The sequence below is a fragment of the Panulirus ornatus genome, chromosome 1, assembly GCF_036320965.1.
Source record: "Panulirus ornatus isolate Po-2019 chromosome 1, ASM3632096v1, whole genome shotgun sequence".
NCBI classification, from domain to species: domain Eukaryota; kingdom Metazoa; phylum Arthropoda; class Malacostraca; order Decapoda; family Palinuridae; genus Panulirus; species Panulirus ornatus.
Genome location: NC_092224.1, coordinates 15508892 through 15522473, shown reverse-complemented (window position 1 = coordinate 15522473; position 13582 = coordinate 15508892). Strand labels below are relative to the sequence as shown.

Here is a 13582-nt window from a genome sequence, read left to right as displayed (position 1 = left end):
TATGAAAATATCTTCTCAATGATGAACATCATGTCAAAACTATGCTGAAGCCCTCTGTGACAGGAATTTAAAGTGAATGCCATCTTGAAAGTGGCCATGATACAGTCATCAAAATCAAACATTGTCAAGATGACTAGAGGAGGAGGTGCCAGGTGCATGGGAGGGGTCTCATTAGTTCTTGCATAAAAGAGATTTCTATGAAGTAATCCATTCTTCTTATCAGTTTCCTTATATGAGCAGCAACAATTTCCTTTTTTAAGTTATGCAACTTATTTTTTCTCATTTTTCTGTATTTCTATATACCCATGAAATTCATAAGTAATATTTACTGAAAACTACCCTAAATATTTAAAAAATGTTATCTCAAAGTGTAAAGTGAGTTAATACAGTAAAATATTTTGAAAAGAAATCAAAATTTGAAATAGAGGAGCCTACCAGGCAGGAAATATACCCCATCTAATAATCTGAAATTGCCAACCATTTCTTACAGCAATCAATTTTCCTACTTTTGTTACTCCTTGTGTATTACCTGGTGATGGAAACCCTTGATCTCTTTGCATGTTATCATCCATCATTAAAATGAAGCATTGATTACATCACTTACATGACAGCCAGATGAGTTTGAAATATTTTTCTGTGCAAGTGTCAAGTGTAAGTGTTGGTTTTATAGAAATGAAAGGGTGGAGATGGTAATTAACCAAAATGACAAAATAAGATTCTGCTTCTGCCATCCTGCTTTGAACATGGGGTATAGTAAAGTTCGATGGAGAAGTGGCAGACTAGAGAGAGCAATGTTGTATTATGTATTCTAGACAGGCTTTCTCAACAAGAAGAAAAATTTCTCCCATGTTTGGGGAAAGAAATTATATTAATCTCTAATTAATTTTACTAATCCTTACTAAAACCCATTATTGTAGAATGCTAATAATGCAGAATAGATTGACCTTACAAAGTCTAAATATCATTAGCACTATGAAAATATATAGAATTAAAAAAAGCAGAGCTAAGTACTTAATCACAAAGACATGATCAGATAAATTTTCTCAGCAATTCATCAACTAGGACAATACTGTATATCTTTTTAGAGACATTAATGACTGACTTTACACAAAGACCCATTTACCCTTCTCAACTCATTACTTACTACTTACCTTTCATAATAATAGTGACAGGAGCTTCCTGACCTATACCACGGTACTTGGTGGATAATGATGCTTTAGGACTGGTCGCATTGTTTTGAACTGTTGTAGTGTTGAATGTGGCTGGCTTGATGGCATTAGAAGACAATTCAGCATTTGAGGAACTGAGAGAGCTGCTACTAGATGAAGCTGATGGAGGGTCTGGAGGAAGCTGCTGAGGTACATAACGTTGACGCAAATTTGAGCGGGATAGAGTTGATACAAGTTCTTTTTGTAGGCATGCCCTTGATGAACCATCAACTACATTATTTCCATTCATTTCATTATTATTACTACTTGTGGGAAGGAAGTCCATTTTCACAGGTGTTGGTCTGTGGTTTGGTGATGGGTATGCACTAATAGAAACAAGAGGCTTCCCTGATGTTGTTCGCATTGGTTCAACATATGCATTAGATGACCGTAATGAAGGTGATGTCTTCTCTCCATGGTTAAATTCCTCGATCACTGTCACTTTTCCTACAGTGGGACGTACTGGAGATTTTGTAGGTGCAGATGATGATGATGATGATGAACTTGAGGTGTTGTTGCCTCCTGACTGCTCATTCCTCTGCTACAAAACACAGCTTAATTACTTGATGATCTTTTTGACACAAATGAACATGCATAAGATTTTAGAGATGAATTCATTAGTATTAGATCTTTCTAACAACTATATCTAAACATTACCATGAAATGCTTTCCATATAATTTTAGTCAGAATCCTATGATGAAGCAGTGGCTTCAGTTTTAAGTACTTAAAATCAAAATTCTGGGGAAATTCTTTTTCACTCATACATAACGGAGTTATGAAGAATGAAAAACATTTTCTGTATGGGATAGACCTGTGAGCATAATAAATGAAGGTCCTGACTTCCTTACTAGGGGTAAAAATGCCTCATTGCCCCCACACACTAAAGGCTTTCAGCCCTTCTTTAGATTTGTGATGAGTCATTGTACAGTGAGCATCTCCAACTGCATATGTCTCATTTTCATAATAAGGGTCCCTGGGTACTCTGAACACTGGAAAGTGCAATTCTGAACTCCTATCCATGAAAAAAAGGAAGGAAAAGTAAACAAGAAAGAACAAGGGCAAGTCAGCTGGGTGTAAACCTGAAGATTCATTTTAAGGCTCCCCACTTGCAGAGAGAAAATACATTTCATTCTTCAAAATCTAATTTCTCTGATGAAATTCATCCTGTGAGCACAGTAAATGAAAGTAAAGGTACCTTTTGCTATTCACATGTTCACTATTTGTAGTTTTGATGGTTCACAATAAACTTTTTGTGACCAACATTTTCACACCCTTAATAATTTGCAAATCATGATCCATTTTCAAAATCTGATGAACAATGATACACTTACATATCAATAAATGTTGACATTTACTTTACACTTGCCTAAAAGTCATAAAGAATTCAATGAAAGGTTGTTAAACCAGTAAGTAAGTATAAAGGAGAAATAAATAAAACATGTACACACTTACAAATGTCAGAAATATATTTGTCTGTGTGTATTAGTGAATCATGGGAGGCATACTTTATCTATGCCTTTAACATAATGTGCTTATTTACAAAGTTTAATTACTCATATTGTTTGATTACTACATCAGTATTGCTTGAAATATTAGAATAAATTTCTAGTTTTTACTTATTACCATTTTTTATTATCATACTTGGTTGCCGTTTCCCGTGTTAGTGAGGCAGTACCAGGAAACAGACCCATCCACTCATATCAACATATACACATATACATATTATACAATGCCATATACATCTATACCCATGCATGTCTTCATCTATTCCTGGCGCCATCTCACCCCACAGGAAACAACATTGCCACCCCCCGCATCAGCAAGGTAGCACCAGGAAAACAGACAAAAAAGGCCAAATTCGTTCACATTCAGTCTCTAGCTGCCATATGTAATGCACTGAAATGACAACTCGCCATCCACATCCAGGCTCCACAGACCTTTCCATGGTTCACCCCACACATTTCACATGATCTGGTTCAGTTCACTGACAGCACATTGACCTCAGTATACCACATCATTCCAATTAATTCTCTTCTTGCACCCATCTCACCCTCTGGCATGTTCAGGCCCTGATCACTCAAAACCTTATTCACTCCATCCTTCCACCTCCAATTTGGTCTCCCACTTCTTGTTCTCTCTATCTCTGACACATATATCCTCTTTGTCAACCTTTCCTTGTTCATTCTCTCCATATTTCTAAACCATTTCAACACACCTTCTGCTCCCTCAATCACACTCTTTTTATTTCCATGCATCTCTCTTACCCTTTCATTGCTTACTTGATCAAACCACCACACACCAGATACTGTCCTTAAACGTTTCATTTCCAACACATCCACCCCCCTCCACACAACACTGTCTATAGCCCATGCCTTGCAACCATATAATATTGTTGGAACTACTATTCCCTCAAACATACCAATTTTCACTCTCCGAGATAACATTCTCTCTTTCCACACATTCTTCATCACTCCAAGAACCTTTGCCCCCTCCCCCACCCTATGACTCATTTCCACTTCCATGGTTCCATTCACTGCTAAGTCCACTCCAAGACATCTAAAGCACTTCACTTCCTCCAGTTTTTCTCCAGTCAAACTCACATCACAATTAACTTGTCCCTCAACTCTGCTGAACCTAATAATCTTACTCTTATTCACATTTATTCTCAACTTTCTCCTTTCACATACTTTTCCAAACTCAGTCACCAAGTTCTGCAGTTTCACACTAGAAACAGCTACCACTGCTGTATCAATGCCAAACAACTGACTCACTTGCCATGCTCCCTCATCCCTAACAGACTGCATACTTGCCCCTCTCTCCAAAACTCATACATTTACCTCCCTAACCATCCCATCCATAAACAAATCAAACAACCATGAGGACATCAAACACCCCTGCTGCAGACTAAATTTCACTGGGAACCAATCACTCTCCTCTCTTCCTACTTGTGCACACGCCTTGCTTCCTTGATAAAAAGTTCTCGCTGCTTCTAGCAGCTTACCTCTCACACTGTGAACTCTTAAGACCTTCCACAAAGCATCTCTATCCACTCTGTCATATGCCTTTTCCAGATCCATAAATGCCACATACAAATCCATGTGTTTCTCTAAGTATTTCTCACAAACATTCTTCAAAGCAAACATATGACCCACACATCATCTACCACTTCTGAAAGCACACTGGTGTTCCACAATCTGATGATCTGTACATGCCTTCATCCTCTCAATCAATACCATTCCATACAATTTTCCAGGAATACTCAACAAAATTATGCCTCCATAGTTTGAACACTCACCTTTATCCCCTTTGACTTTGTGCAATGGCACTATACATGCATTCTGCCAATCAGGCACTTTACTATGATCCATACATACGTACATTGAATATCCTTACCAACCAATCAACAACACAGTCACCCCCTTTCTTAACAAATCTAACTGAAATACCATCCAAACCTGCTGCCTTGCCAGATTTCATCCTTCACAAGGCTTTCACCACCTCTTCTCTCTTCACCAAACCACTCTCCCTGACTCTCTCACTTCGCACACCATGCTGACCAAAGCACCCTGCATCTTACCAACCAATAAACACCACAGTCACCCCCTTTCAAAATGAATTTAACTGGAATACCATACAAACCTGCCACCTTGCCACATTTCATCCTTCACAAGACTTTCATCATCTCTTCTCTCTTCACCAAACCACTCTCCCAGACTCTCTCACTTCGCACACCACCCTAACCAAAGCACCCTACATCTGCCACTCTCATCAAACACATTCATAAACCTTCAAAATGCTCATTTCATCTCCTACTCACTTCATCACTACCTGTTATCACTTCCCCACTTGACCCTTTCACCAATGTTCCCATTCTCTTGTCTTAGCACATTAATTACCTCCTTCCAAAACATTTTTTATTCTCCCTAAAGTGTAATGATACTCTCTCACCCAAACTCTCATTTGCCCCCTTTTTCAACTCTTGCACCTTCCTTTCAACCTCGTTCCGCTTTCTCTTATACATCTACCAGTCATCTGCACTCCTTCCTTGCAAGTATTGTCCAAAGGCCTCTCTCTTCTCTTTCACCAACAACTTTACTTCTTCACCCCACCACTCACTACTCTTTCTAATCTACCCACCTCCCACCTTTCTCATGCCACATTGCATCTCTTGCACAGGCCATCACTGCTTCCCTAAATACATCCCATTCATTACCCACTCCCTTCACATCATTTGCTCTCACCTTTTGCCATTCTTCACTCAATCTCCCTTGGTACTTTCTCCTTTCCGAGCTCACTTACTCTCACCACTCTCTTCTCCCCAACATTCTCTCTTTTATTTGAAAACCTCTACAAATTTTCACCTTTGCCTCCACAAGATAGTGATCAGACATCCCTCCAGCTGCCCCTCTCAGCACATTAACATCTAGAAGTCTCTCAATCAACACATAATCTAATAATGCCCTTTGACCATCTCTCCTACTCACATAAATATTCTTGTGTATATCTCTCTTTTTAAACCAAGTATTCCTAGCAACCAGTCTTTTTTCAGCACACAAATCCACAAGCTCTTCACCATTTCCATTCGCAACACTGAATACCCCATGTACACCAATTTTATCCTCAACTGCCACATTACTTACTCACAAGACTAAAATTATGAAATTTGATAAACAACATGGCATTACACTTTTCAAAAGAAGTACAAATTTGTTTTATGCTTGTCTGAAAGTGATAATAATGAGCAAAAGCTTATTACAGTACTAAAGACAAGCAAGTAATAAATGAAATATGGACAAGATTGAGATGCTAATATGCAGTAGAAATTTTTTTTCACGTAGGCATGTGTATGTGTAGGAAGACAGGAAAGTGATTGGTTCTCAGTGAATGTTGGTTTGCGGCAGGGGTGCGTGATGTCTCCATGGTTGTTTAACTTGTTTATGGATGGGGTTGTTAGGGAGGTGAATGCGAGTTTTGGAGAGAGGGGCAAGTATGCAGTCTGCTGTGGATGAGAGAGCTTGGGAAGCAAGTCAGTTGTCTGCTGATGATACAGCGCTGGTGGCTGATTCGGGTGAGAAACTGCAGAAGCTGGTGACGGAGTTTGGTAAAGTGTGTGAAAGAAGAAAGCTGAGAGTAAATGTGAATAAGAGCAAGGTTATTAGGTACAGTAGGGTTGAGGGACAAGTCAACAGGGAGGTAAGTTTGAATGGAGAAAAACTGGAGGAAGTGAAGTGTTTTAAATATTTGGGAGTGGATTTGGCAGTGAATGGAACTATTGAAGTGTAAGTGAATCATAGGGTGGGGGAGGGGGCGCAAGTTCTGGGAGCCTTGAAGAATGTGTGGAAGTTGAGAGAGTTATCTTGGAAAGCAAAAATGGGTATGTTTGAAGGAATAGTGGTTCCAACAATGTTATATGGTTGCGAGGTGTGGGCTGTAGACAGAGTTGTGTGGAGGACTTGGATGTGCTGGAAATGAGATGTTTGAGGACAATATGTGGTGTGAGGTGGTTTGATCGAGTAAGTAATGAAAGGGTAAGAGAGATGTGTGGAAATAAAAAGAGTGTGGTTGAGAGAGCAGAGGAGGGTGTTTTGAAATGGTTTGGTCACATGGAGAGAATGAGTGAGGAAAGCTTGACCAAGAGGATATATGTGTCAGGGGTGGATTGAACGAGGAGAGGTGGGAGACCAAATTGGAGGTGGAAAGATGAAGTGAAAAAGATTTTGAGTGATCGGGGTCTGAACATGCAGGAGGGTGAAAGGCATGCAAGGAATAGAGTGAATTGGAACAATGTGGTATACTTGGGTTGACGTGATGTCAATGGGTTGAACCAGGGCATGTGAAGCATCTGGGGTAAACCATGGAAAGTTTTGTGGGGTCTGGATGTGGAAAGGGAGCTGTGGTTTCAGTGCATTATACATGACTGTGTGTGACCGAATGTGGCCTTTGTTGTCTTTTCCTAGCGCTACCTCACGCACATGTGGGGGGAGGGGGTTGTCATTTCATGCGTGGTGGGGTGGCGACAGGAATGAATAAGGGAAGACAGTATGAATTATGTACATGTGTATATATGTATATGTCTGTGTGTGTATACATATGTATATGTTGAGATGTATAGGTATATATATGTGCTGTGTGTGGACTTGTATGTATATAAATGTGTATGTGGGTGGGTTGAGCCATATTTCCGTCTGTTTCCTTGCGCTATCTCGCTAACGCGGGAGACAGCGACAAAGTATAATAAATAAATAAATATCACAATGAATCATGCAAAGTGTTGTCTACTGATGCCATTAATGTGTTGCTTATCTATATCCTATAGTTTAATTATTATATTGCTATTGTTAAAAGGGAAAAATCTTATACAATAAACCCTTGATTTAATGGCCATGATATGACAGATTTCAGATTTAATGTTAAAATAATGATACAGCACATTAATAAATGATAACTTAGAAAATGAAAAAACCTCAAATGTCACACCATGTGCGTTTCGGATCATACTTGTTTTTGGTAGCATGGTGAAGACTTGCTTTGTTTTGGCCTCAGTCTGCCTAAATCTATTGTGTGGTCAGGTTGAATCGTGTTTCAGTTATTTCATAATTGTGACTTTACTCATCAAATAATTCTGCAATCCTTACAATTCAAAGTGGCATCAAGTGATTGTAAGAGGTGCAATGATAACAAGTGGGCCATCCTCACTTTATCATAAAGAAGTATCCTTTCAAAGGAGAGGGTTGTCATTACCTCTATCTCAGTTTGATTCCTGCCTCCAACTGCCTAACCATCATACTACACACTAAACCCTACACCTCTCACGGGATTTTGTTAACTAAATGTGATAATCTTATTACAACAAAAACAAAACTATAAGCATGAAAGAAAGAAAGAATACTTCCTACGCATTCCTCACGTATCGTAGAAGGTGACTAAACGGGATGGGAGCAGGGGGCTGGAAACCCTCTCCTCCTTGTATTTTAACTTTCTAAAAGGGGAAACAGAAGAAGGAGTCATGCGGGGAGTGCTCATCCTCCTTGAAGGCTCAGATTGGGGTGTCTGAATGTGTGTGGATGTAACCAAGATGAGAAAAAAGGAGAGATAGGTAGTATGTTTGAGGAAAGGAACCTGGATGTTTTGCCTCTGGGTGAAACGAAGCTAAAGGGTAAAGGGGAAGAGTGGTTTGGGAATGTCTTGGGAGTAAAGTCAGGGGTTAGTGAGAGGACAAGAGTAAGGGAAGGAGTAGCACTACTCCTGAAACAGGAGTGGTGGGAGTATGATAGAGTGTAAGAAATTAACTCTAGATTGATATGGGTAAAACTGAAAGTGGATGGAGAGAGATGGGTGATTATTGGTGCATATGCACCTGGGCATGAGAAGAAAGATCATGAGAGGCAAGTGTTTTGGGAGCAGCTGACTGAGCGTGTTAGTAGTTTTGATGCACGAGACTGGGTTATAGTGATGGGTGATTTGAATGCAAAGGTGAGTAATGTGGCAGTTGAGGGAATAATTGGTGTACATGGGGTGTTCAGTGTTGTAAATGGAAATGGTGAAGAGCTTGTAGATTTATGTGCTGAAAAAGGACTGGTGATTGGGAATACCTGGCTTAAAAAGAGAGATATACATAAGTATACGTATGTAAGTAGGAGAGATGGCCAGAGAGTGTTATTGGATTACGTGTTAAATGATAGGTGTGCCAAAGAGAGATTGTTGGATGTTGATATGCTGAGAGGTGCAACTGGAGGGGTGTCTGATCATTATCTTGTGGAGGTGAAAGTGAAGATTTGTAGAGGTTTTCAGAAAAGAAGAGAGAATGTTGGAGTGAAGAGAGTGGTGAGAGTAAGTGAGCTTGGGAAGGAGACTTGTGTGAGGAAATACCAGGAGAGACAGTACAAAATGGAAAAAGGTGAGAACAAAGGACATAAGGGGAGTGGGAGAGGAACGGGATGTATTTAGGGAAGCAGTGATGGCTTGCGTAAAAGATGCTTGTGGCATGAGAAGTGTGGGAGATGGGTTGATTAGAAAGGGTAGTGAGTGGTGGGATGAAGAAGTAAGATTATTAGTGAAAGAGAAGAGAGAGGCATTTGGATGATTTTTGCAAGGAAATACTGCAAATGACTGGGAGATGTATGAAAGAAAGAGGCAGGAGGTCAAGAGAAAGGTGCAAGAGGTAAAAAAGAGGGCAAATGAGAGTTGGGGTGAGAGAGTATCATTAAATTTTAGGGGGAATAAAAAGATGTTTTGGAAGGAGGTAAATAAAGTGCGTAAGAGAAGGGAACAAATGGGAACTTCAGTGAAGGGGGCTAATGAGGAGGTGATAACAAGTAGTGGTGATGTGAGAAAGAGATGGAGTGAGTATTTTGAAGGTTTGTTGAATGTGTTTGATGATAGATTGGCAGATATAGGGTGTTTTGGTTGAGGTGGTGTGCAAAGTGAGAGGGTTAGGGAAAATGATTTGGTAAACAGAGAAGAGGTAGTAAAAGCTTTGCGGAAGATGAAAGCCGGCAAGGCAGCAGGTTTGGATGGTATTGCAGTGGAATTATTGTATTGTTGACTGGTTGGTAAGGTTATTTAATGTATGTCTCATGGTAAGGTGCCTGAGGATTGGCGGAATGCTTGCATAGTGCCATTGTACAAAGGCAAAGGGGATAAAAGTGAGTGCTCAAATTACAGAGGTATAAGTTTGTTGAGTATTCCTGGGAAATTATATGGGAGGGTACTGATTGAGAGGGTGAAGGCATGCACAGAGAGCATCAGATTGGGGAAGAGAAGTGTGGTTTCAGAAGTGGTAGAGGATGTATGGATCAGGTGTTTGCTTTGAAGAATGTATGTGAGAAGTACTTAGAAAAGCAAATGGATTTGTATGTAGCATTTATGGATCTAGAGAAGGCATATGATAGAGTTGATAGAGATGCTCTGTGGAAGGTATCAAGAATATATGGTGTGGCAGGCAAGTTGTTAGAAACAGTGAAAAGTTTTTATCGAGGATGTAAGGCACATGTACGTGTAGGAAGAGAGGAAAGTGATTGGTTCTCAGTGAATGTTTCTTTGAGGCAGGGGTGTGTGATGTCTCCATGGCTGTTTAATTTGTTTATGGATGGGGTTGTTAGGGAGGTGAATGCAAGAGTTTTGCAAAGAGGGGTAAGTATGCAGTCTGTTGCATGGGAAGTGAGTCAGTTGTTGTTTGCTGATGGAACAGCGCTGGTGGCTGATTCATGTGAGAAACTGCAGAAGCTGGTGACTGAGTTTGGTAAAGTGTGTGAAAGAAGAAAGCTGAGAGTAAATGTGAATAAGAGCAAGGTTATTAGGTACAGTAGGGTTGAGAGACAAGTGAACTGGGAGGTAAGTTTGAATGGAGAAAAACTGGAGGAAGTAAAGTGTTTTAGATATCTGGGAGTGGATTTGGCAGCGGATGGAACCATGGAAGTGAAAGTGAATCATAGGGTGGGGGAGGGGGGTGAAAGTTCTTGGAGCTTTGAAGAATGTGTGGAAGTCGTGAAAATTATCTCGGAAAGCAAAAATGGGTATGTTTGAAGGAATAGTGATTCCAACAATGTTATATAGTTGCGAGGCATGGGCTATGGATAGAGTTGTGTGGAGGATGGTGGATGTGCTGGAAGTGAGATGTTTGAGGACAATATGTAGTGTGAGGTGATTTGATCGAGTAAGTGATAATAGGGTTAGAGAGATTTGTGGTAATAAAAAGAGTGTGGTTGAGAGAGCAGAAGAGGGTGTTTTGAAATGGTTTGGTCACATGAAGAGAATGAGTGAGGAAAGATTGACAAAGAGGATATATGTGTCAGAGGTGGAGGGAACGAGGAGAAGTGGGAGACTAAATTGGAGGTGGAAAGATGGAGTGAAAAAGATTTTGAGTGATCGGGACCTGAACATGCAGGAGGGTGAAAGGCGTGCAAGGAATAGAGTGAATTGGAATGATGTGGTATACCGGGGTGGACGTGCTGTCAATGGATTGAACCAGGGCATGTGAAGCGTTTGGGGTAAACCATGGAAAGTTGTGTGGGCCTGGATGTGGAAAGGGAGCTGTGGTTTCGGTGCATTATTACATGACAGCTAGAGACTGAGTGTGATCAAATGTGGCCTTTGTCGTCTTTTCCTAGCGATACCTCGTGCACATGAGGGGGGAGGGGGTTGTTATTTCATGCGAGGCGGGGTGGCGATTGGAATGAATAAGGGCAGACAGTATGAATTATGTATGTGTGTATATATGTATATATCTGTGTGTGTATATATATGTACACATTAAGATGTATAGGTATGTACATGTGCGTGTGTGGACACGTATGTATATACATGTGGATGTGGGTGGGTTGGGCCATTCTTTCGTCTGTTTCCTTGCGCTACCTTGCTAATGCAGGAGACAGCAACAAAGGAAAATAAAATAAATAAAAATAATAACAAAAAAAAAGAGAATGAAATCAAAATTCAACAAGGTATAAGGCAAATATACACACAAATCACTCCTCAGGAACAATGCACTTCCTTTACATGCAAGTAGAACAAACATAATCTTGCAAGTGTGTGGGGCGGTGTCTCACATGGTGAGGGTGCCACCAACTGAGGCTGGGTGTTGCCACAACTGGGATGAAGCCACTGCTGGTGGGTACTCCCAGTGACCATGGACATTGTGGGGATCAGCAAATCCCAGGGGCATCGGTAACATTGGTTTCACAAAGACAGGTGGCCACTCTACTGATTATTGTCTATGCAGCTTCACCTTCACAACCATGCCTGACCTGTCCCACACCTTTGAAGCGATGTCCTGCACACAGAGAGGGACGCCCACGGACAGCTGGGACAGTGTTGTGGTGTCACCTGCCAGATTGCCCTGCACATAAGCATGGCACTCTGCTATGGCCTGCTCCCTGTTTCAGAGAGCAGTTTTCCACAGCTGGTTTATTGGATAATGTTGCCTGGGTGCAAGGACACCATCTCGCAACTGTCTTCCTGCTGACAGCTGTGCGGGTGACTTATCCCCCCTCTTTTTGGGTGGTGCTGAGATACTGAAGCATAGCTTGAGTCACTTTGCTGTTGTGAAGGCTACCTCCAACACCTGTGCTGTCCCTTAACATCCATTTGGCTGCCTTTACTGCTGTTTTGGCACATCCACTGGACTGGGGAAAGTGGCCTCAGGAGATGCGGGCCAAGATTTCCCCATTTTTTGCATAAAGCTTCCATCTCCCCCCTTGCCTGGATAGGTTTCCCCACCTGAGGCAATTTCCTTGGGTGTATCCATCTACTGAAGAAGGTGAGCAGCCATGCGATAACTTGGGATTTTCCCTCATAGGTTCCGACTCTACTCACAGAAGAGGGGTGGCATCACCTCTGTCTCAGTCTGACTCCTGCCTCCAATTGTCTGGCAAGAATTTCCACACTGCTGGGTGCCTGCCACCCAACTATCATACTAAAGAAGAATTAAAGAAAGTATGTGAACTTAAATGTGGCACAGAAATAAGTTACATTCAATCCAACAGACTTTCGGCATTAATGGACACCCCTTCCTCCTATCAGTCCTTTAATCATGGGTTTAATGTATTGTTCAATTTACTCGTAAATGAGAAAATCAATGAAAATATGCTAATTCCTTCCCTTTAACCTTGGGATAGGGAAGAATTAGTATTTTCAATGTATTCCCTGTATGTCATAGAAGGGGACTAAGAGAGTAGGAGCAGGGGGCTGGAAACATTTCCCTTCTAGATATCAATTTCTAAAAGGTGAAGCTGAAGGAGTTAACCAAGGAGAGTTCATCTTCCTTGAAGGCTCAGGCTGGTGGGTCTAAATGTGTTTGGATGTAATAAAAATGAGAGGAAATTAGAGATAAGCAGTGTTTTTGAGGAAAGGAATCTGGATGTTCTAGCTTTGAGTAAAACAAAGCTCATGAATATGAATCCGTGAATGTATGAAATGAGTTCCAGATTGATGTGGGTAAAAATGATTAAGAGAGGTGAATGTTGTGGAAGCAGCTGAGTGTAAGAATCAGCAGTTTTGATGCAAGAAATCAGGTAATAGCAGTGGGTGACTTGAAGGAAAAAGTGGGTAATGTGGCAGTTGATGGAATAACTCAGGGGAATGAGATATTCAGTGTTGTGAATGGAAATGATGAACAGCTTGAGTATTTCTGTATTTCTGTGCTGAAAAGTGCAGGTGATTGGAAAATGCCTGGTTTAAAAAGAGACACACATAAGCAAACATGGAGTAGGAACGATATGTGGGCATTACTGGGTAACTTATAAACTAATAGGTAAGCAAAAGAGAGGCTCTTGGACATGAATATGTTGAGAGGGACATCTGGTGGGATGTGGTTATTACCTGGTCGAGGCAAAGGTAAAGATTTTTGGAGGTTTTCAGAAAAGAGGAAATATGG

At 40.9% G+C, this 13582-nt stretch overlaps 1 protein-coding gene and 1 long non-coding RNA gene across 14 annotated transcripts in view; one reads left to right on the top strand and one right to left on the bottom strand.

Moving 5' to 3' along the window:
• Nucleotides 1-13582, bottom strand: part of LOC139757224 (uncharacterized) — a 321083-nt gene that overhangs the window by 34716 nt on the left and 272785 nt on the right. For 11 of the 13 annotated variants that reach the window (XM_071677655.1, XM_071677734.1, XM_071678035.1 and 8 more), the window contains one exon: nucleotides 1152-1749. In XM_071677655.1, the coding sequence (XP_071533756.1) occupies nucleotides 1152-1749 (598 nt within the window). The remainder of the gene's footprint in view (nucleotides 1-1151; nucleotides 1750-13582) is intronic. The other 2 variants (XM_071678206.1, XM_071678286.1) reach the window with 1 other exon arrangement.
• Nucleotides 1-13582, top strand: part of LOC139757896 (uncharacterized) — a 175941-nt gene that overhangs the window by 72005 nt on the left and 90354 nt on the right. The gene's annotated exons all lie outside the window — the stretch shown is intronic.